The following is a 24,874-nucleotide window of genomic DNA, read 5'->3' as shown; positions in this document are numbered from 1 at the left end:
AAAAACTAATATGTAGGTATTCGTGCCGAAAATTAATCCAATATGCTTAAGAAATTACTTCACAAATAGACAAAGCTTTTTGGCTACTTTTGGGCTACCTAGAAGTTTCGCTTTTGGCTACATTTGGGCTACTGCGGAGGCCAATTTGGCAACCTGTGGTTTGAGCGATCTGGCAACCCAGCACGCTGGGCATTGTGAAAAATATCGCGGAGATCGTGCTCGCCTATTGCTCATACAAGCTGCATTTGCAGCCCCCGGCTTCGACTGCCTCTACATATAACGGGGCTGCTCTCCCCGACGAGGTTTCTGTAGAGGCGAACAATCATGAGGGCCAGTGCATTCGCTGTTACACTCGTTGCCATCGCGCCCATTGTTGTAGACGCGGGGATCGTTGGAGCCATAGGTGAGTATATTTTGCTGACCTACCTCCTGTCTCGTGCTTTCGTTGGGCCTAATAATAACGGACATATCTTCATGGGAATTTGGAATCACTGAAACCGCCCAAAAGCCACCGTATTACACTGCCTGCTCCATTAAACCAAAGTATACCGCGTGTAACTGAGCCGATAGATAACGATTATTTGAACTTGGGTGTCTCGAGAAAATATAATTTTTTACGGTCAATGCTTTACAGCAGTGGCAGATGCAAAAACTTCGCACGACATTCTACTAAAAATACAATTAGAGAAGATGTCCCGATTAACATTTTATTTTCTTAAAGTACTAATATAATTAGAAAAGATGTGTGTTTCAAGTACCTAAAGCATGGCTTTTTGTTTGAAACCCTTCTTTCATTAGTTTGTAGAAGTGTGGGCAGAACAGGTGTGGCCAATAAACCGTTGTTCTGGCCAGTAACTCTTAGCGGTGGGAAACACAGTAATATTAAACGAACTATGCGAGAGCAAATGAGGCGCACGGTATAAGCCACGAATGAACACGAACAAACACTAATGTTTTTTGCTCCTGCGCTCGCTTTTTCCCGTCATTCGCTTATTCCTGAAAGCAACGAACTATAACAAGCACCAACGAAGATTGCGGTGGAAAACTGCAGCAGAAGAAAATGACAAGTGGGGCAGCAATGCACTTTACGGCAAATTGGAAGGTCTTATACCTGGAGTCTGTTTTATAATAAAGTGCTGCAGTACAATGCGTCCAGCGCAAGACCTTCGGGTTTGAATGATACTAATACTAAAGGTATTACGTTTCTTATTATTAGGTTACTTAGTAAACATTCCATAGTATTAGTAATTTCATTTAATTGATTTTCTCACAGGGCCGAGACATTACAGAGAGCAGTAGGTTGTATCACAACAAAACAAGAAAACTTAGCAGCGTAGTAGGGTAACAAGAAGTTAATAAGAGCTTCTTTAAATTCGTTGGCATTGACGATAGAAACACTGGAAGCGGGAAGGAGATTCCAATGGGCGGTTGTTGTGGAAATGATGAATGGAAATGAAGGCTAGTGCGGCAACTTGCAGGCAAACGTTGGAGTGATGACCGTTTCTGAAAGAAATTGACGATGGTGATATCAGAAGAGGGTCGCTTAAGCTAGGATTAAAATGGTACATTTTATGAAATAGACAGAGGTGCCGGATCTTGCGGCGAAGCGACATGTTAAGCAAATAAAGATCGGAGTTTAATAAAATCACACTTCCTGCACGCGAGCAGTTAGACAAACTAAAACGTGCTGCATGGTTCTGTGTGGGCTTTAGGCTGATAGCGCATGAATTGACATGGGGATCCTCAATCTAAGATGCATAGTGAAACTTGGGCCTGACTAATGTTGTATAAAGCAAAATGTTTACGTGAGGGGGAGCTAGACTAAAATTATGTTCATTATAACCTAGAGTGCGATTAGCAATACTACTGATGTTGTCAATATGAGCTTGCCAGAAAAGCCTTTGTAAGTGGAAACGTGAGTTAGGTATTAAAAGAATAGGTACACTGTCTGTCGTGAGAAGTACTGCGAATAAATCTCATCGCCTTACATTTGTTACTACTGAGTTTCATTAACCAAGTCTCACGCCATGAGTTTATATTACTTATGTACGAATCGAGCGTTCAGTGGTCACTAGTGGTTACGATTGAAACACAAATAACACAATCATCCTCAAACAGTTTTATGGAAGAATAAATCTTGTTGAGCAGGTCACTAATGTATACTAGAAAGAGCAAGGGCCCTGGAACTGGCCTAAGTGGTACTCCGGGTGTTGCAGGACAAGAAGGAGAGTTATGGCGATCAACTCTTACGAATTCCATGCATACCTGGCAAGAAGCCTCATATCCTTTTTAGTACGTTAGCGTCTGAATAAAGCTGGCATAGCTTACAAAGTAGTAATTTGTATTGTATAAAATCAAAGGCTCTTGCGTAATCTACAAAAATACTGTCTTGAAGGAGGAACAATCCAGAGCGTTCAATAAGTCGTTATTGAAAGGATAAAGCCGTGTCTCTCAGAAATCACGTCTGAACGCATGTTTTTGTGTAGTGAAGAAAGAGTTTATTTCCGAAACATGTTACGAGGTGACAAGAAATTATATGCTCCATGAGTTTCCAAGGTATGCTGGTCAGCTAGGGGAATGGATTTATAGTTATCAAGGTTATGTTTACTACCAGCCTCGTACAAGGGAACCTCCTTCCCAATTTTTCAATAATGCAGGAGCATGCCATGGCCTAGGGAATGCAAAAATCATAGAAAATGTGTTAAGTAGGTTTCAGTATTTCGGTTAAACTTTAGGTTGATACTCTCTACACCACGTGGAGAAATGTTTATCTTACGGATTAGGTTTCTTATCCCAGCAGAAGCTGTACTAAAAATATACACAGGGAAAAAATGAAATGCACTAACTTCAGTAGTTCAAGTCGCTTCAGTGTTAAGAAATGAAATCAAGAAAACAGCATTAAGTATAGAACATAAATCATTCCTAGAGACAACGACATTGCTGGAAGTGGTTAATTCGACTATTTGTGAGTATCACTGCTTACCACTTGCCAAACATTCTCGCGGATACTATATAACAAATGCAGAAGCGGTGTTCCAAAAAACAAATATGTTTAGCAAGTAAGAAAGCATGCATGTAATCGCTTCCTGCAGCAGGATATGCTGCCCTACGTGCAGGGTCAGAAAGATTATGGGGTTTTACGTGTCAAAACTACTTTCTTATTATGAGGCACACCGTAGTGAGGGAGTCCGGAAACTTGACCCACATGGCGTTCTTTAACGTGCGCCTAAATCTAAGCACACGGGTGTTTTCGCATTTCGCCCCCATTGTACTGCGGCCGCCGTGGCTGCGATTTAATCCCGTGATCTCGTGCTTAGCAGCCCAACACCATAGCCACTAAGCAAATACGCCTGGTGGAACGGCCACATCACAGCCTGGCTTTTCTATAGAGACGCTGATTCTTATTGGGCAAGTGTTTGCGCAGGTTAAAACATGGTGCGCGATTATTCCCTTTGATATAGCGAAGCCCTATGTAGCGGTAAGTTAGCTCTGTGACATTTGATTGTAAAAAACAGTGCCGGTTTACATTCCCCACAATGATAGCATGAGACGAACTTGCGCAAGAAATTTTCAAGCTCAAAATTTATCAAAATGGAGTTTCCTCGCAGAATATCTGATAGATTTCGCAAATGTGCGTCCACGTTGGTGAAGTATTCAAAAAATCAGACTGTATGGCAGTATTACCGCCTAAATCTGGCAAAAGTGACGCTGATTGACGATTTCCACTGAGTGGCACAGCGACACTGAGTTCCAGTGACGGGCTCAAAGTTAGTAATAAGTCTCAGATGGTTGCATTTGACGAGGTCGTACGGGTATTGTAGCTCAACTGATAAAGTAAGATAGGTTCTAACAAAATTTTCAAATTCTGAATAACTGCTGTTTTCGGCTGGTTAGGGTAATTCTGTGACATAGCACGGAAACTGACAAAAAAATAATTCTGGGTTATTACGCGCCAAAACGACAATATCATTGTGCGGCATGCCGTAGCGGGGACTCCGGATTGATTTAGACACCTTGGGGTTCTTTAGCGCGCACCCAATTCCCAGTATGCGAGCGCTTTTGCATTTCAACGCGGAAATTGAAGCTTCCTGCAAGAAAAGTACGCGCTGCAGGGTACATTATTTGTAACTTATGCAAAATGCCGTACAGTTTAAAGGACGAACCTGGTGGTGCGCTAGGAGGGCTACAGCAAGCCCAAAATGTGACGTCCTTGTGATTGAGATAAACACGCACCCGGGCCAATTCTAATAGTAATGAAACTAAATCAGTGAAAGAGGTGAAGTTACCGCACGCCGCACTTGTTAAACCACCGACTGCACGCGCGCCTCGATTACATGTGTAAAGGTTGTACTTTTTGTCACAGCTTAAAGGGACCGACAACAGGCCATAATTGGTTGTGAGACGTCGATGGAAATGAAATGGCCACGATTTATAGTGATAAAAATCCATCACGCTGTTCGCGATTTAAGCAGGAACTATTACTTTAAATTGGCAAAGAAAGCCTCAAAAACGAGTAAGTGGCGAGGCCTGGCGGTGAAATCTTGGCACTTCGAATGTAGCCTACGAGACTACTGTACGTAATTCGAGTGTTATTAAGTACCGCATACATATTGCTTAAAATTGCAACTGCTATAATATCAGACGTCTGCACTTTATTCTATGCTTCGGATATGAAAAGCACGTGCATGGGTACGACAACACGCTGACACGCTGAACTGCGTATCACGTGTAAAAACGTCGTTTCGTTTTTGATCCAATTTTTTTCGTTTTGACTGGTTAATTACTTCCACAGTTGAACAGGTAAGCACTAAAACACATAGCTGTTATCGCCTAAATACTTTAACACTTCAAAAAACATATCGACATGATAAAGAGAAGATACTTTCTCACAGTTACTGCAACACGTGTCGTCTGCCTCCCACTAATACCGCCGTATAATCGCTATCGCGCTCATACGTTTTCAGCATGTTTCCAGTGAACGACTACCTTGTCACTACAGATCAAGAAAATTTTATCAAGAATGGTTCATGCCATTTTCCGCGTTACCACTTTATGATTAGACATTCTTACCGGTAAGATTTCTATTGTAATAAAATAATAGGCACCATGAAAATTGGTTGTCAGCCCCTCAAAGAGTTCTGCGTTATTTATTGTCGCGAAAACTCAGGTACTGGATTAGGGGAAGATGTCTGCTGAGGAGGTGTCAACCAGGTGACGAGATGGTGCCATATTTATTATTTATGCTACAAATGTTGCATGAAGAAACAGAAGTTTTTTTGAGAAGCATTTTATTACGATGGCACTTACATGGCCACTCCAAGCGTATTCCTGCCGTCGCCGTCGTCGTCGCCGTGATATTCCATTATCCGTGTCGGTAGCTTCGTATGCGCTGTGCTTTCGACGCTTAGTTCGCGTTGCAGCGAGAGACAGCATGAAGGTCAACTCTGTCGCTGCTGCCACGCTTCTTCACTCCAGCATTCTCACGTCGTGATTCCACGGTCATCTACAGATATGTGTTCATGTTTCCGTTATTAGAGTTGTCAGTCGTAGCTGTAGAGATGAACTTGGGACGACAGGGCTAGGCGAGCAGGATTTAATTGCAGGATTTACATTTAAAAACAGGACATACATTGGCCGACTAGCGCGACTCCCATATGGAGCCCGCAAGACTAACATACAGCGAACAGCTTACGAGCACACAGCTCACTAGTACATTTCTAGTATGACAGAGCAGTCAGCTCCCGACAACGAGCACGACACGAGCACTCCCTAGCAGCCGGCAAACGCTGCTTATAAGCTCTCCGCTTGACGTCATAGTTCGACGTCATCGTTCGGCGGGGACGGAGCAGGAATGGTCGGGAAGGTTCGTCCAAGCATTGTAAACTTGCCGCCGCTCCGCACTAAGGCTCCGGAGTCAACGACCGAGGGGAGTCGTTCCGCAGTATCGTTTACGCCCACACACACGCAAACACACAGGTGCGAACCCATACACACAAAGGCTCCGGAGTCGACGACCGAGGGCTTCGTAGAACTGTGCTCCGTCTCGGGTGGTGCGGCCAAGTACCAATTTCCTGAGTTGGTCGCGCGCCACGTGGCTGCCTGTCATCCGCAGTTCTCGGTACCACCCAGCTTTCAGTGCCGACGTCAGAGGGCTTCGTAGAACTGCTCCGTCTCGGGTGGTGCGGCCAAGTACCAATTTCCGGAGTTGATCGCGCGCCACGTGGCTGCCTGCCGACCGCAGCTCTCGGAAGGTCGCTTCGACTGGTGGGCTTGGAACACGTGCAGCGGGCTGAAAGCTGGCACGTTGCCACCCCGTATGGCCATTCTTAACACCGTGTTGTTCACGTCCGTGTTAAGTTAGTTACTATGCGAATGTTTGGAATTAAAAAATTAAATTATGGGGTTTTACGTGCCAAAACCACTTTCTGATTATGAGGCACGCCGTAGTGGAGGACTCCGGAAATTTCGACCACCTGGGGTTCTTTAACGTGCACCTAAATCTAAGTACACGGGTGTTTTCGCATTTCGCCCCCATCGAAATGCGGCCGCCGTGGCCGGGATTCGATCCCGCGACCTCGTGCTCAGCAGCCCAACACCATAGCCACTGAGCAACCACGGCGGGTAATGTTTGGAATTCTATACGGCAGATAAAATTAATATCATTACTTGGTATATCTGTCTACTAATTTGCTGTCGCAATTGATGCTTCGCCTTTCGGACGAAACTGCGACATTTTTCAGCTATTTCTGCGAAAGATCAGCCTGCGCTCCTGCCGTTTCAGAAGGAGCATGATTACTTAACGTCGCATATCTTGCCTCACGTTCGCATATTCTGTCCGTAACAGGGCAATAGATGTAAGCGGTGTTGTTTATAATTACCTTATTGTCGCGAAACGTTGTGGCTGTCCAGTTGTCTTCGCGAAGTGTAACAACTTTCTTTCTGCTTGTGCGGGTAGCTTTTGAAATATCCACTTCAATAGAGATTCCTGTGCACCGAAGTTTTGATATCTAGGACAAATTGCTTTCTTTAGATTTACATGAGGAAAACGGTGCGATTATGGGCTTACGCTTGTTCGGCATAATCGACCCAAGCCTCTGCGCACGCGCGATTGCCTGATCTGGCAACTTGAGCGCCCAACCAAGCTTGTAGCAGCGTTTTCTTTATCATTACTGCTGCAGTCACCAACTGCTCTTAATTGGAGTCAACATGAATGTATTTAAGGCAGTTCTTTTTGCCTTAAAAGCAGCTGATCGTATGTTAGGTCAGACACCTTGGAATCGAGTATTCCTTGGTTTTCCGTCACATCATCAATCGAGATGATGAAGTTTTCATGACGATGCCTAAATGCTTAGACAAATGTGAGATACCAACTAGTAGGTCGTTGCGCGGGTTGCAACATTCAACTTCGGTAGGACCCCGGCTGATCTCAATGTTCTTACAAAATTACGAAATTATTCATAATGACTTGTAGTGGATATTCGGGTACCTCATACCTGAATACTAAGCTGCCTACTTAAGGAACAAACACAGTGTTCAAACACACATCTTCTGCCACGGGTTATATAGAAACATTTCCTATACTGAGGAACATTTCAAAACATTCATAAGTATTGCCGATTGAGTGATATTTTTATTCTATGAACTGTGGTAAACATAGAAGAAGCTATGAGTATAATGTGTCTTACGTATGTTTTATTCTAGCTAAGACTGTTGCAAAAGTGCCGAAGCCGGCTGCCAAGATAGGTGAGTACAGCTGCATCTGTGTGCGAGTTTACCATCTCTATTTGAGACAACCATGAAGTCTATTTTCCTTAATTTGAGTCAAGTACGAATATTTAATTATATCTAGTAGCAATTTCTCTATTGAAAATTATCTATCTTGCGACTATTGCTGCCAATATGCTATCATATATGTACCCACTAGGTTCACATACATTACTATTAGAATAATAACAGGTACATCCGTATAAGCACTTTTTCTTGTTGTTGTTGCGAAGTGTCTTCCAAATCGAAGCAACATTTTGGAAGGCTGTAGCCATTGTATGTTTACATTTAGGCTATTCATTTTTAGTTACAAAAAATACATCTTCGGCAACTACATAATGACCTCTATTGAGTCACCTATAAAGATAGAAAACTCTAAAGCTAAATATATTTGTTTCTTCAGTTTTCTAATCCCCGTATTCAGAAATGCATCTTAACTGCAAGCCCACGCTTGTCTTAGATGACGCCTGCCGTGAACGCACCAAAGGAAACGCAATGAGCGTCTTGATCGCGTTCGCACCAGGCGTCGTTTATGTTAAGTCAAGCATGAGCTTCAAGTTAAGATTCATTCCTGAATACGGGGGTAAGTCATATTCAGGAGGTTGGAGTTCTCCTTTACAGATATGTGGATTCCGAAGAAAAGACAAACTTGCAGCAAAATATTCTGAACAAAAATATTAGATCAGTAGTTACCTAATATAAAAAGCAACACCACAGTGCTATCTCCAGGCATTTACGTATTAACCACCAAGCCTTCCATCGGTAAACCACTGCAACAGCTTTCTGTGTGCCACTTCCGGCTCTAGGAGTGAACGCCGATGGATTTCGCAGCCGTCTGCTGAAATGAAATTACCTCGGTGACCGTCCCCAATGTGCGTACAGGTGTCGACATGGCAATGGCGGCGGCACCATCTCGGGCATCCGCATCGTTGTGGGCGCCCTCAGGGCTGCATGGGGGTCCGGGACTTGTATGGATGGGCGGGTTGCTGCTTTCGCCAGTTCTGGGATGTTGTGTAGCTGCTGCAATGAAGTGCGTCTGCGACGTCCCGCCACCATTCACTCAGCATCCACAGGAGGTTCCCTTCATGGAAAGTGCCATTGTCCGCGTTACGTGTGCGCAAAAGAAAGCAGTCATGTAAGACAAACCTCTCTGATGTTGAGCAGGGACTGTTATGAGCTTACCAAACAGCAAAAGCACCTGGACGCGGTAATATCGCTTGCCCGAGAATTCGTCGACATTGTGCTCTCAAACCCAAATTTGCATCCTCATAGCTAGTAATATTCACATGAAGAAAAAAGAGCAGAATCCCGACAAAGCCCTTGTTCCTTTGACTGAACTGCTTGTGCAAAAGCAGTTGGCCATCCAGAAACAACGAACACGGGCGCTTCTAGACGCGGGGTAACCTTTCGTCATAACGATTATTGATAACTCGCTTCGTTGTGGGAGCTTGCTGGCGAAATTATCCTTTCCTGCCCGCTTTGGCGTTCAAGCCGCCTACCGTACGGTTCTGCATCACGACGCATGAGTGACACGCTATCGCTAGCTGTACACTGACTCGAATGGCTAGCTTTGATCGGACACACCTGAGCAGTAGGAATACCAGAATCTGAGGACCTCCGTGGTTGAAATTTTGTTACAGTGGCGTGGTCGTTGCCTTAACAACCAGTAGAACTTCAAGGTCATATTGAACTTTTACTACTTGCCTGATCCTGGCGGTCATTTGCGGTCCAGTTGTTACTGATCCGAGTTTCTTCCAAGGCACAGAGGACATCAAAGGAAAATTTGTGTGGTAGTTCGGAGCGGCATGTGCACTTCCATTTCTTTGAAGGAGAGATTCAGTCAGGTAAATCACGCTGTCTTGGCTTTTGACATGTCGACCTTGCCACGACCTGACATGTCGTGTCAGGTCGTGGCATGTCGACATGTCGACATGTCGGTTTGTCTTTTGACATGTCGACCTTGTTGTCACAAATGCTGTGACTGAGGGCATTAGCATCCAAGAATGGCAGTATGTTGGCCTCGACAGTTATTCGACGATGGCTCGGCAACCATGATCATCTCACTCCTTTCGAGTGGCGTCACTACGATCTCCTTGACAGCCTTTGATACACCATCTTTACCTACCGACAGAACCTTTTTCGAGGCCTTGAGGACTAGACCTTTCGCAGCACATTCTTGCCGACCCCACCAATCAAGGGCACGCTGCTAGTCATCGGTAAGGGGAGAATAATGTTCCCCTGCACCATCTTGGGCTTGTGACACATCATCCCATTCTTGGCGCTGCGAGTGTAAGCCTTGCATTAGGTAGCAAAATCATTGTAGGTCAGCCATTATCGTGACGGTATCCTCGGGCAACAACAGTATGCCATTGGCTTAGCACGTCTGTCGCCTTTCGCAAGTAACTTGCCAACAACGACAAGTTTGCCACTCAAAACGTTCAAATTTGTTCACTGCCAACCCGTAATAATACAATTAACGTGAATGCTGTAACAAAGTTTCTAAAAAGAGGGCAAGAGATACCAAGAAAAGCACGTTCTCGATCTATTGCCCTGCCTACTTTCACAAGTACATGACGTACAATTACAAAGCCCAAAAGAAATGGAGGCTCCGCTTCCTTCTTCAACGTTTAACTGCCTCGTCCTTCACATCATCCCGTCGTTATACTACGCACGTCGGGGGCTAGTGCTCTAGTTCTGCTTCACAGGTACCTGCATACCGGAGACAAAACAAACCTGAGGCAAAACATACATACATACATACATACATACATACATACATACATACATACATACATACATACATACATACCTACATACATACATACATACATACATACATACATACATACATACATACATACATACATACATACACACACACACATACATACATACATACATACATACATACATACATACATACATACATACATACATACATACATACATACATACATACATACATACATACATACATACATACAAACCGCGAGAGGCAGCAGGTGGATGACGCGTGGGAGCGATTCACAGCAGCCGCTGGAGAGACAGTTCCGCTCAAACAGTGGTTTGCTTCTACATATGGTATCAGTGGGTGCGCTTGCCGCATGCCTTATCGATTGTGTCATAATGAGCAGACGACGCGCGCTACTATGGTGCCATCTCGTAGCGATCGTCGCCGCAGAAAACGTATTGCGCGGGACTACGCTTTTCTTCTCACGCTTTCGCAGTACCCCCCTCCTCTGCTTTCTTCCTCGCGCTCTCTTCGCTATCACCGTCTTTCATCCACCGCTGCGCTCCGCGTTCGGTATTTAATCCTTCACTGTGCTCTTTCGCTGGGTTACACCGAGGGACGTCGACGCTCAACGCAGGAATGGGCACCTATAAGCTGCGCTCTAAATAAAGTGACCAATAGAAGTCAGAAACTCCTACAAACTTTACTCACACCACCCAAACAAAACAGAATATAATGAATTTTGCGCATTCTTAATGTGGAACATGGTTCAACGCAAGAAGAACGTGGTTGAAGGTCACGCAGTATATATACACTAGCAAATTTTCTCTCCTACAATGGTGTTCCGAGTTATGTTGGCAGAAAATGTCATTTAAGATTTTATAATGAGTGAAATCAGTATGGTTTTACATGCGCCGACGTTCAGTTTATGCACTTTCTTTTGCACTCGGGACCTGCGTCTACAATTTTCAATCTGCACAGTTGTAGACAGAGAGAGAGACAAAAGGGGAGGAAAGACAGCCACGTTAGCCAGTGTAAGTACCGGCTGGCTACCCTGTGCTGAAGAAAGGGATAAATGGAATAACACTAGAAAGTTGTAATGAGGAATCAAAGTATTACTAAAACCACTATCTGCCCCTTCGGGCAAGAAAGACAACTGTGAAAAGCACTCGCACACTTGTGCACAAAAAAAAGTGGCGAGAAGTTTCTGCAGCAGGTGAGACGCCGAAATGAAAAGTGCACATTTCCGTAAGGAGGCATTGCTGGGAGCACTTCGTGCAGCTGTATTCCGATAATGCGACTGGTCAGCTTTGCGCCTGCATTTAATAGCTGCCCAAGTACGGCGCGAATATCTCCTGCAAAGAGTATTTACACCGCTGCTGACCACCGGCCACAGTGCGCTTACTGAAATATGGCAAGCTAAAGAAAAAAATACCTGCTCGGTTCCGTGTTGTTAAACATTCATTCGTTCATGAAGGCACTGTGCTTCTGCATGCGTTAGAAACATAGGCCTCTGCCACATCAAAGCTAGTTATTCGCTATCTAGTGTCAAATGGTGCATAAAGGAACTATCACCGTAGCGCCGTATTGCAAACAACCAGACGAAGGCTTTCATCGCGTCTTAGGGGTCATTTCGTGTGGTGAGATGTTATCTTCGGATAATTGCAGGGATTGAAGAGTGGCCTCAGGATCAATATGCATGATACCTCTCTGTTCAACCTTCGAAGGTCTAGTTTATACATCTATATACTGACATATTTATGCGAGGAAGGAAGGAAGGGACAGCGCATTACTGAATTCTCCAAATGTAGGTTTCACATCACTGGCGAGGCTGAATATTATGCCGTAGTGTATATGTAGCACCGCATGTGTGCGCGGGTTCGTAAAATTTTCTATCAGTATTTACCGATCTACACCGACATGACTTCTGCGCAATGAATGTAACATAGCAGCTGAAGGTAGCTGGAACAATGCTGGGACAAATGATACGCAGAGCAAGAACCTGGATGTCTCTTGCCAGCGCAAGTAAGGGACCACAAACGAAGAAAAACACAATTTCCATCTGCTTGCCCCAGCGCACGTCGAAACACGAGAATTTCCCTCTTCCAACTCCAACCACAACACACTCACACCCCTTTCTCCCTTCCACTTCCTCCCATAAAATAAAGGAGAATATAACTACTTTATAGTATGTATGCACAAGTGGCCTCTGAATTGCTATTGTTTATATGCTGCACCTTTTTATGCTGCCTTTTTTATATGCATGTGTCTGTCCGTGTGTTTGCCTCGGTAACATACTTTACCGGAAGGAAAACATAATATTTTACCAGTACCGACGCTTGTAAAATCAATTGTTTCAGAAGCCGGTGTCCTACTTTGCCGATATGCGCTTGTGTGTGTGTGTGTGTGTGTGTGTGTGTGTGTGTGTGTGTGTGTGTGTGTGTGTGTGTGTGTGTGTGTGCGTGTGCGTGTGCGTGTGCGTGTGCGTGTGCGTGTGCGTGTGTGTGTGTGTGTGTGTGTGTGTGCGTGTGTGTGTGTGTGTGTGTGCGTGTGTGTGTGTGTGTGTGCTTCCATTGATTTTTCTTTCTTGCACTTTTTTTTCGCTTTTTTTCAGCACTTGGAACCGTAGAACGCGTGGGCGACATAACTAATATAGGGATGGATCTGGGTAAGTGGAGCCGTCACATATCTATAGGGAAAATTGTCTTAGAGTATTTGTAATGATAGTAGGGATTCCGTGGCAATAACTTATTTGTGGCGCACATATTACCCCCTCGCAACTGATTAGGCAACGCTTTCGCTCCATGATCACATTAGTTGTACGCGTCAGCAACATTTTGCTTGCAATATATTATGTTAATCTCTGCACAATTGTACGACAACGTGGCAGTTAGGGGAGTATATTGGAAAAACCTCCCACAGAAGAGACGACGAAATGCCGCGATGGGATACTGAATGTTTAAAAACAATGGACCTGAACGCTGAAGAGTGCCAAACTTCCCAGTAATAACAGCAATATCATTAACCAAACAATTAAAAAATTTTTCTATTCTTTTCTATTGCGCACAGAAAACTGGTAAGAACTTCGCGTCCCCAACACCAACCTGAAGATTAGTTGGTAACATTCCTTCTGATCTCAAAGCCTCATAAAAAGAAAAACAAGAAATAATGTTTTAGTATAAAACAGAAATCAAACACTTTTGCAGTTTGGTTGATATTAAATTCGAGAATTAGAATGAAGACATCTAAAAGGGGTTTCTCTTTATGCGAGACACTCCTATCATGGCCCCTGTCGCTTGTGCTGACGGACGGCATGGCTAGGCGGACATTAGCTACAAAAAAAAATTCCGTCATTATTTCGCCTCTAACTGAAATATGGTAATTATGTTTTTAACCAAAACATTTGGCTTATGTAATTCCCAAATGGAAGGCAGGCTGTAGTGAAGTTATGGCTGCTTACCAGAAATTGTAAGACAAGCACCACTTTCAAGACATGCTGCAAAGTACAGTAGTAATTTTTATGTTTCCAAAAAACCTGTCTCTAACTTTTTCTGTTCATCTTAACTAGAACGGCGAGACGGCGTGCCAGATGTTTAATGAATCTCAAGTTTAGAATTGCCTGGAGGAAAGTGCTTAGCACGTTTTCATCACATAACATGACACCTTTAGTTGCGTAGTTGACCATTTTCGATATTGAAAAGAAATAATATCTGCTAAACTAGCAGAACGGTACATTGAAATAAAAAGGTAAACGGTTTCAGAAAAAGAGCCACGTTCATATTCGTTTGTTTTAAGGTTTTCTGGATGACGTTTTAGACGTATGAAATTTGTTCCAACGCTCTGCCTGACTAACATATCCACTTTATGCTATTTTAGCGGAAACGTACGGGAAGACAAAAGGGTGTAAGTATAACTTCTACCCTATTTTACAGCGAACATCCTGTTATTGTGTTTATTTCAATCGGCACTGTTGTGCACAGCTGCTAAAACGACTAAGCGGAGTGGACGCTCCACGGGCACTACGCTTGATGCGCTCAGTAGATAAAACAAAGCCAGCTTTCTGCCTCCCACAGCTGCCACCACCGTTGTGTGCAGGCATACTATAAGCACACCATCGTTCTTGCTGAGCTACTATTGTTTTATGCACTAGTCTTAACGAAATGGGGAGAAAAAAGTTCATCTAACCTTATGTAAAATTTCACTGGGCACTGAATAATGCCGATGGTTTCCCGTCATTCTCACGTCGTATTCCACAAAGATGCAACAGCTGCAACACCACTGACGGCGCTTCTGTTCCGGCCAGCATTGTGAGACGCCTGGTAGCTGCCAAGAATCTGTTCCTTGTGCTAAGCAATGGTCGCCTTGAGTGCTACGTCGCGCCAACACCTTACAACCTTGTATAGTTGGGAAGCAGCCTGAAGAGCTTCATCACAACGCTGTCTACCTTAGTATCGCTTTCAATGCCTCAACCTTCGGGCAAAACTGACCAGTTTCTCATTATGGACATTTTCAGCATGTCTCAACTGCTATCTTCGTCTAGCAGCACGATCTTGCATTCAATAATCTTCTTATTAATAGCTTCATAAACTTGCCGGAAAAGAAATTGTAGAGAACGCTGCTTGTGTCTGGAGTATAGAACATTTCCTATCGTGAACGCGGAGGTGCTCCTTATGCTGTTCTGCGTGCTGATTGATATGCTGAAGGTGAGTAATAAACTCAGAGGCATTTCTTGCGTTCTTAAAGAGCTCCTTCCATTCGTCTTGATGATCAAGCGGCGTCATAAATTGCGATGCCCTCTTCTAGAGGGCACAACTTGGCAAAGGTCCTCGCAAGAGGATTAGTGGAACAATGTTGTTGCGATCAAAACTCTGCCAACGGCAATGCAGGAACCTGCGTCATCGACGGAAGAACGAGTGCAGGAACAGAAAGAAAAAACCGCGCAATTATGTGATGCAGATGGATACAGCACGTGTTATTTTTATTTTTCATACCCGCAAGAATATTTATATACCACCTGTAACGCATTCTCATTTTTAGTCCTTCAGGTAGTTTACAGAACGAGACGGACATTATTTGCAACAAAAATAATGAACCTGTGTACTCAGCTAAATAACATGATTTTCATAAATAACCATTTAACTAGTTACTTTACGGCATGTATTTCAATTTAGGAATTGTAGTGGGTGACTTGGCAAAGCGTATGCACTTGGAACACAATGTGGGATCACATGAGTTGCGATATATTATCTCCTAATGTGCGCTACAAAATACACTGGCTCCCGAGTTAATTTTGTGCTTCAATTAATAAATGTAGTTTCTCTAAAATATATATAAAAAGAAAACAAACTGCATCCTACTCCACATTTCACGTGCATGTCACGAAATTGGTGTGATTCTTATTATTCATTCTAACTGAATGTACCTTATAATATTACCGGCTACAATTCGTAAATTGCAATGCATCTGCCATAAAATAATTGACTCAAATATGCTTAGCCCAATTTTCTAATTTACTCCCATATCCACTTCGATTTCTTGTTCAAATAATGTCCGCTTCTCCAAGAACTACAGCTCAATGAATGAAATTGCGCTTTCTGCCACCGCAAATTTTGTTAAATATGTTCAATCTAAAGAAAACACATCTGGTCTATTTCAGTCGGCTATGGTAGGGCGTAGATTATCATCAAACTAAAATGTTTGAGCGAGGAACGAAACACAGCAGCGTGCACTTTTCCCGCTGTTTCTGTTTTTTTTTTCCGCACTCGACGTATGTTATTAGGACTAGTTTTCAGTGTTTCCAGCCCAAACCAAGAAGGAAACAGAACAAAGTAGACGAAGCTTATCTGAGGTAATAAATTTCAGCTTAATAGGCCAGTGAAAGCTAATTTACGTATATTGAAAGCCGTTATTAGCGCGTAACCGAACATATATGCACTCCGATACAAGGAGCCCGCCTAGGTTTCGCGTGCCTCCCAAACAACCTTTACTTTTTAATGCAAGTAGCATTGTTTGCCTATACGAGCAATTTTAAGCACATCTATCTATCTATCTATCTATCTATCTATCTATCTATCTATCTATCTATCTATCTATCTATCTATCTATCTATCTATCTATCTATCTATCTATCCATCCACCTATCTATCTAGTCTCTTACACCGACCCAGTGCTCCGAGTTGTCTCCTTGCTTGAGCCCCAACGTATGGGCTCCTGGTCGTGGTGCAGTCGTGGGCGTTCAAGTGCGGCCATTCCAGCTTCTTGATGTTTTACTCTCACCTTGCCGTCGTTGCCATGCCTTCTAGCCCGACCTAGTGATCCAAGTTGTCTAATAGCTTGGGCAACTAGGTACGTGTTCGGGGTCGTGATGCCGTCGTGTTCGTCGCGCTGCCGTCATTCCAGCTTTGTTACCCGATACTCGTCTGGCCATCGTCGACACGCAATCGCCGTGTGCAGTCGTCGTGAATTTGTTGTCACGCCGTCGTAATGATTCCGTCGTGATCACTCAGTCAGCGTCATTCTACCTAGGTCATCTCATTCTGGTCATGTTGTCGTCACGCCTTCTACTCCGACCTGGTGGTCCAAGCTGTCTAATAGATTGGGCCAAGAGGCATGCTCGCGTGTCCGTGATGCCATCGTGGTCGTCGCAATGCTGTCACTCCAGCTTTGTCACCCAGCGCTCGTCGTGCCGCCGTCGTCACGCAATCCCCGTCGTGCAGTTCTCATGCATTCGTTGTCACACCGTCATAATGATTTCGTCTTGGTCGCTCAATCATCGTCGTTCTAGCTAGGTTACCTAATTCTGATCATTCTGTCGTGTCGTCACGCCCTCCACCCGACCTAGTGATCCAAGTTGTCAAATTGCTTGGGCCAGTGGGTATGGTCGCCCGGTCGTGATGCCATCGTGGGCGTTGCGTCGCCTTCATCTGGCACTCGTTCTGACGTCGTCCTCACGACATCGTAGCCATGCAATCGTCATACATTAGTTGTCACACCGCCACAGTGATGCCGTCGTGCCGTTCCATCATGGTGAGTCAAGCTTCGTGATTTCACCCTCGTCATGCTGTCGTCTTCGCACCTTCTACTCTGACCCAGTAGCGGAAGTTGTCTAATCGCGTTGGCCAGAAGGTGTGTGTTTGGGGTTTTGGTGTAATTTTCGTTGCGTCATTGTCGATCCGGCTTTGGCATCTGACTCTCGTCTTGCTGTCGTACCAATAAGGTTGCACATGTGCACACACCTTAATGTTGCGGTTGGAGTCCCGTTAAATTTGCGTGCGAATCTCTTCTCCCTGTATTGAGCTTTTGTTCATATTCTCTGCTTCCTAGAAAGGAGGCAGGCGTTGTGCCCTCTCAGTGCCAGTTGCCAGCATCGGCCGCGGAGGCTTAGCGGCTGTGCCGTTGCGCTGCTAAGCAGGAGGTCGCGGGGTCAAATGCCGGCCGTGGCGGCCGCATTTCTATGGGGACGAAATGCGAAAACGCCCGTGACCCGTGCATTGAAGGCACGGTAAAGACCCCTGTTGGTCGAAATCAATAAGTAGTCTCCCACTACGGCGTGCCTCATAATAATATCGCGGTTTCAGCACGTAAAATTCCAGAATTCAATTCAGTTGCTAGCCTACTTCATCTTTATTTCATGATTTGTCGCTTGTATATGCGCGTTCTCATATCTAGTCATAATACCAATACACACAAGCTGAAAGTCTTCATTGTCGTGTCCCCGTATGGCGTTTCTAATTTTGTTAGCAGAATAGCAAGTTCAACTGACTCAAACAGCATGCTGAGGTCAAGAAAGAGACCAATGGTAAAAAGTTTCAATTAAAAGTTCTGAATTAAGACATTCTTGATATAAACTAATGTGTTTCCAGTCGGCTTGCCCGGTTTCAAACCGTATTACTGAGTACTAATCTTATTCTTGGAACAAAAGAAGGCAAAAAGGCGCGTGTACATTATTTTTAGGGCCCCCTTAGAAAAAATGGCAGGACTGAAATTGGCCGGTAATTGCAGAGGTCTGTTTTCGCTCCACCTATAAAAACAACATTAACTACCGTTGATATATCCGTGAACACGCCAGTAACCAACATCTGATTGAATACGTGAGTCAGCGATCCGGCAATGCTTGCAATATAACGTTTAATTGGGAATGGTAAAAGGTTTCCAGTGTGTGAAAACTTACTTATGTAAAATGAAGACTTTGCTTTGTGTATGCATGTGTTTAGTACATTACGAAACTTCTTTACTAGACTATGATGTCGAAGCTTCTTGTTTTTATAGATTCAAAGAATATCAATTTTATTTGTTGTATTCTTAAGAAAAGAGCTTTATTTGTCCTATCTTTGCTAACCTTCCGATGCTTTCTAGTTGCATCCACAGAGTAAGCGACATTAATGGTTAAGTATTTTTGTTATGAAGATACGCAATCACACGCGCTGTCCCTACCACTTGTGCTACGGGCGTCGCTGATTTCCTGCTAAATAATGATATTTTACATCATGGAGCCCCTTGTCAACTCCTCACCGACCCTGGTCGCTACATTGTCTCCCGCGTTATCCATGACCTGCTTCACTCCTGCGCGACAAAACACAAATTTACGACTGCTTACCAACCGAAAACCAACAGGTTGACTGGACGATTGAACCGAACGCTAACTGACATGCTTTCTATGCATGTCTCTTCTGACCATCAAGAATGAGACGCTGCGTTGCCCGTCGTTACATTCGCCTACACTTCCTCCCGTCAGGATACCGCTGGTTTTTCATCCTTTCGTCGTCTGTTTGGCCGTGACCTAACCTTGCCTTTCGACACTATCATTCCCACTGCAGACAATTTGTGCATTGAGCACGCCCGCGATGCCATTTCCAAACCTGACGAGGCAGCTCAGGTTGCTCGCGATCGCGTTACAATATATCGCAAGGCCACCAGAGGCACCGCTACGACGCCCGTCATCGCGACGTTATCTATACCCCGGGTGCCCTTGTGTTTCTGTGGACTCCGACTCGGCGTGTCCGACTCTCTGAAAAATTTCTTTCTCTGTACTCCGGACCCTACCATGTCTTGAGACGTGTAACAGACGTCACATACGAGACTGGCCCCGCTGGAGACTACCTCTTCCTCCGTATTGCCATCTACAGACGTTATTCGCGTACCCCGCCTTAAACCTTTCTGCCCCCGTACACCATACCAAGAACCGTGACGGTGCTTCAGTAGCCGGGGGTCATGTTACGGTAACATTTCTCTCGACGAGCGTCGATGAAGAAGATGCTTTTGATCTGGAGCGCGCATTCGACCATATAGTTCAGTGCTTGCTCTCCTTGTAGATATATTGTAAATACGTTTCCCTGTTGTGCCGGCCTCCACGTAACAATATCATGCGCTTCATTTAGGTCAGTGGTACCATACGCGTCCATCCAACCGGTTGTGCTCATCAGCTCACAGAAAATGGCGATGTTATTTGAACCATTAGTTCTACGAGAATAAATAGGAATTTGTCGTTCATTTAAACAGGCCTGGAGTGCAGCCTGATCCACTTGACCACAACCGATAACGCAGTCCCTCACCAGAGCAGGATTGCCAACACTGGTGCAGTACTTGGCCACAACCTCCGATATGAATACAACAATCAAACCCCGGCGCTCAGTCCCCATCGGCTGCGAAGCAACTGTCCACGGCGGCGGTCAGACATGTGATGCAGCAGAGGGTGCTGAGAATACCTAGGTCCGAATAGGCCGCCATTGGAACCTGAACCTGGCAACGTTTAACGCTAGAACGTAGTCTGGTGAGGCGAGTCTAGCAGTGCCATTGGAGGAATTAGAGGGCAGCAAATGCGATATAATAGGGCTCAGTGAAGTTAGGAGGACAAAAGAAGCATATACAGTGCTAAGAAGCGGGCATGTCCTGTGCTACCGGGGCTTAGCGGAGTAACAAGAACTAGGAGTCTGATTCCTGATTAATAAGGATATAACTGGTAACATACAGGATTTTCGCGAGGGTGGCAGGTCTTGTTGCGAAACTTAAGAGCTACAAATCGAAGGTCGTACAGGTCTACGCCACTACATCCAGTCATGATGACCAGGAAGTCGAAAAGTTCTATGAAGACGTGGAATCAGCGACGGGCAAAGTCAAAAAAAATAGACCATACTGATGAGCGACTTCAATGCCAGAGTAGGCAAGAAGCAGCCTAGAGACAAGTCGGTGTCGGAATATTGCATAGGCTCAAGGAATAGCAGGGGAGAGTTATTAGTAGAATTTGCAGAGCAGAATAATATGCGGATAATGAATACCTTCTTCCTAAAGCGGGAGAGCCGAAAGTGGACGTGGAGGAGCCCGAATAGTGAGACTAGAAATGAAATAGACTTTATACCCTGCGCTAACCCTGGCGTCATACAAAATGTGGACGTGCTCGGCAATGTGCGCTGCAGTGACCATAGGATGGTAAGAACTCAAATTAGCCTAGACTTCGGGAACGGAAGAAATTGGTACATAAGAAGCCGATCAATGAGTTAGCGGTAAGAGGGAAAATACAGGAATTCCGGATCAAGCTAGACAACAGGTATTCGCCTTTAACTCGGGAAGAGGACATTAATATTGACGCAATGAACTACAATCTTACGGATATCATTAAGGAGTGCGCAATAGAAGTCGGTGGTAACGCCGTTAAACAGGGCACCAGTAAGCTATCGCAGGAGACGAAAGATCTGATCAAGAAACGCCATTGTATGAAAGCCTCTAACCCTACTGGTAAAATAGAACAGGCAGAACTTCCCAAGTTAACCAACAAGCGTAAGACCGGTGACATAAGGAAATAAAATATGGGTAAAATTGAACATGCTCTCAGGAACGGAGGAAGCCTAAAAGCAGTGAAGAAACTGGGAATAGGCAAGAATCAGATGTATGCACTAAGAGACAAAGCCGGCAATATCATTTCGAATAAGGATGAGGTAGTTCAAGTTGCTGAGGAGTTATATAGAGACTTATACGGTACCAGTGGCACCCACGACGTTATTGGAAGAGAGAATAGTCTAGAGTCTAGAAGTAACGCCAGAAGAAGTAAAGAAAGCCTTGGGAGCTATGCAAAGGCGGAAGGCAGCAGGGGAGGATCAGGTAACAGCAGATTTCTTGAAGGATGGTGGGCAGATTGTTTTAGAAAAACTGGCCAACCTGTATACGCAATGCCTCATGACCTCGAGCATACCGGAATCTTGGAAGAACGCTAACATAATCCTAATAAATAAGAAAGGGGACGCCAAAAACTTCAAAACTTATAGACGGATCAGCTTACTGTCCGTTGCCTACAATGTATTTACTAAGGTAATCGCAAATAGAATCTGGAACACCGTAGACTTCTGTCAACCAAAGGACCAGGCAGGATTCCGTAGGGGCTACTCAACAATAGACCATATTCACACTATCCATCAGCTGATAGAAAAATGTGAGGAATATAACCAACCTTTATATATAGCTTTCATTCATTACGAGAAAACGTTAGATTCAGTCGAAACCTCAGCAGTCATGGAGGCATTACGGAATGAGGGTGTAGACGAGCCGTATGTAAAAATACTCAAAAATATCTATAGCGGCTGCGCAACCACCGTAGTCCTCCATAAAAAAGCAACAAAAACCCAATAAAGAAAAGCGTTAGGCAGGGAGATACGATCTCTCCTATGCTATTCACAGCGTGTTTACAGGAGGTATTCAGAAACCTGGAGTGGGAAGAATTGGGGATAAGAGTTAATGGAGAATACCTTACTAACTTGCGATAGGCTGATGTTATTGCCTTGCTTAGTAACTCAGGGGACCAATTGCAATGCGTGCTCACTGACCTGGAGGGGCAAACCAGAAGGGTAGGCCTAAAAATTAATCTGCAGAAAACTAAAGTAATGTTTAACAGTCTCGGAAGAGAACAGCAGTTTACGATAGGTAGCGAGGTACTGGCAGTGGTAAGGGAATACATATGCTTAGGGCAGGTAGTGACCGCGGATCCGGATCATGGGCTGGGGTGCGTTTGGCAGGCATTCTCAGATCATGAACAGCAGGCTGTCATTATACCTTAAGAGAAAAGTGTATGACAGCTGTGTCTTACCAGCACTCACGTACGGCGCATAAACCTGGACGCTTACGAAAAGGGTTCTACTTAAATTTGAGGACGACGAAATGAGCTATGGAAAGAAGAATTATGGGTGTAACGTTAAGGGATAAGAAAAGAGCAGGTTGGGTGAGGGAACAAACTTGAGGTTGTGATATCTTAGTTGAAATCAAGAAAAAGAAATGGGCATGGGCAGGACATGTGATGAAGAGGGAAGATAACCGATGGTCATTAAGGGTTGCCGACTGGATTCCACGAGAAGGGAAGCGTAGCAGGGGGCGGCAGAAAGCTAGGTGGGCGGATGAGATTAATAAGTATGCAGGGACAACATGGCCACAATTAGTACATGACCGGGGTAGTTGAATAAGTATGGGAGAGGCCGTTTACCTGCAGTGGGAGTTACCAGGCTGATGATGACTCGTTCTTTACCTACAAAGACAAAGACAAAAGCAAAGAACGGAAAGTCGTCACTTAGACCCCATAAAAACACTCCCGCAAAGGCCGCTTCAAGGGGGAATAAAAGAGATCTGTTATTGTTGCTGACGATTTATTCACACGCGTTCGGAATCAACTGCGTCGACATAGCCATATAGAAGCATCATTTCAGTTAGGGCAACTTGAAAATAAACCTCACCATAACATCAACATTTAAATCAGCAAGCGCAATAACGCGCAATTTCTTCGCAACGCGCAAATTCTATGTTTCGTTATGGGAGGCGGTATAAAAAGTTATAAAGGTGTTCCGGTCTAGTATACTAACATATTCCAAATCCTCGGAACCACAGAAACGATTCAACATGTCCTATGTATCTGTCCCCAATACGACGTCGAGCGCGAAGTTCTTCGTACAGCACTGAACTAGCTGGACTCTTGGCCATTTTCCGTAAGGAAGATCCTTGGGTCCTGGCCGTACGCGTCGATGGCCCAGAAAACCACAAGAGCGCTCTTGAAATACCTCAAGTCGACAGGTCTTGGGAACCGTGTGTAGGCTCGGTGCCAGCCTTCAACTATGCGCGAAACTGTGCTGTTTATCTTTCCTCTCTCTCTTCCTGCCCCTACCCCCTTCCCTCAGTGCAGGTTAGCAAACCGGATGTGCATCTGGTTAACCTCCCTGCCTTTCCTGTCTTCTATTTCTCTCTTTCTCACTCTAGGAAACACCCGTGTAACCAGTCTGGGTGTTAAAAGGCAATCTTTTCTGCACAGATAGGGCAATACTTGCACTTCGAGTATTTTTCCTGAATTCAGTTATATGTTAGTAGCCAAGAATGAGATATGCCTCCGAACGAAACCACGTCTAAGTAATAGCAAGAAAATGACAAGCTCATGTGCTGCATATCTATCTGGATTTCCTCAGTCTTGTTTCTTGGGCTTTGCACATTTAAGCGATAAAAGGACAGGTCATTCTCTGTACTGTACCCAGGTGTATTCATTAATCATTGGAATGAACCACCCGAAACATAAGTCACGCTTCAATAACTTACTTCCAGAAAAGCCACTAAAGGACAATAAAAGCATTGCCAATAAAGCCAGTAAATAAATTTCTTTCGTGCCAAATCTTTGTCTCGGTCAAGGCAAAACAACCTATTGTTTGGCAAATCTCAGAATGTTTGTCTCCTTTCAATACATTTTGCCGAACCATTTCGTATGATGGTTTTCACTTTCCGTGAGGGCAACGCTATACTTACATCTGGTGTCTTACTGTTCCTGCCTTCAGATTACCCTTATACAGTGAACTCTCACTTGAGTGAACGTCAAGGGGCCGAAGGAAATAGTTCACTTAACTGAAAGTTCACTAAACTGAATAGTACCTTATATTTGACTTTACTTAAAACGGAGAAAATATTCAATCCTGTAATTACAACTTTCTTTCTGGATAATGCCTATTAGATTTGTTTAAAAAATTTAATTACTGGATCTCTTCCCCCAAAGGTTTCTTTCCTATTTGTTTGGTTGTTTAGCCGACATAAGATATCCATTTCTTTTCTTAGTGCCTGGCTCGTCTGGCTCCTCTGGCCCACCCGGGGAATGGGGTGGTAGCGCAAGCAGAGACTGCGGTCAGTGCAGCTGCAAGCTCGTTTGGGAAAAGAAACTTCCAGATTCGAACAGCTGCAGAATAGAGGCCACGTTGCAGTGTACGTGCAACTATGGTACGTGCAAAGCAAAACATTCTGCGCTCTGCATCGCTGGCTTAGCTTCTTAGGAGTAAGGTATGCGTCTGGTACACATTTCTTGCTGTCTGATCAATAAATATCAACCAACGTTCCGGCTTTGTACTAACATCGTGTACTCCTTGTTTCAGTACT

General features: G+C 44.4%; 1 protein-coding gene and 1 long non-coding RNA gene across 3 annotated transcripts in view; one reads left to right on the top strand and one right to left on the bottom strand.

Moving 5' to 3' along the window:
• Nucleotides 1–205: 205 nt before the first annotated feature.
• LOC126537812 (uncharacterized) lies at nucleotides 206–24,848 on the top strand. Of its 2 annotated transcripts, XM_055074435.2 has the most exons (5): nucleotides 206–403; nucleotides 7,702–7,743; nucleotides 13,110–13,163; nucleotides 14,372–14,398; nucleotides 24,560–24,848. In XM_055074435.2, the coding sequence occupies exons 1-5, from the start codon at nucleotides 325–327 to the stop codon at nucleotides 24,769–24,771; spliced, it is 414 nt and encodes a 137-aa protein (XP_054930410.1). In that variant the 5' UTR covers nucleotides 206–324; the 3' UTR covers nucleotides 24,772–24,848. The 2 variants fall into 2 exon arrangements, with proteins under 2 accessions (XP_054930410.1, XP_054930411.1); XM_055074436.2 differs by lacking the exon at nucleotides 14,372–14,398.
• Nucleotides 8,431–24,874, bottom strand: part of LOC129386461 (uncharacterized) — a 42,374-nt gene continuing 25,930 nt past the window's right edge. The window contains exons 2-3 of the long non-coding RNA XR_008613830.2: nucleotides 22,959–23,000; nucleotides 8,431–8,845 (exon numbers count right to left, since the gene is read on the bottom strand). This is a non-coding gene — a long non-coding RNA (uncharacterized lncRNA). The remainder of the gene's footprint in view (nucleotides 8,846–22,958; nucleotides 23,001–24,874) is intronic.

The sequence above is a fragment of the Dermacentor andersoni genome, chromosome 4, assembly GCF_023375885.2.
Source record: "Dermacentor andersoni chromosome 4, qqDerAnde1_hic_scaffold, whole genome shotgun sequence".
Classification (NCBI taxonomy): Eukaryota; Metazoa; Arthropoda; class Arachnida; order Ixodida; family Ixodidae; genus Dermacentor; species Dermacentor andersoni.
This window is presented reverse-complemented; position numbering and strand designations above follow the sequence as displayed.

Bases quoted from the DNA above. Each gene is read 5' to 3' on its own strand.
- LOC126537812 (XM_055074435.2), top strand. From the start codon at position 325: ATGAGGGCCAGTGCATTCGCTGTTACACTCGTTGCCATCGCGCCCATT. The intron at 7,744-13,109 runs GTGAGTACAGCT...GCTTTTTTTCAG, and splicing joins GAAGCCGGCTGCCAAGATAG to CACTTGGAACCGTAGAACGC. The intron at 14,399-24,559 runs GTAAGTATAACT...TTCTTTTCTTAG, and splicing joins GTACGGGAAGACAAAAGGGT to TGCCTGGCTCGTCTGGCTCC.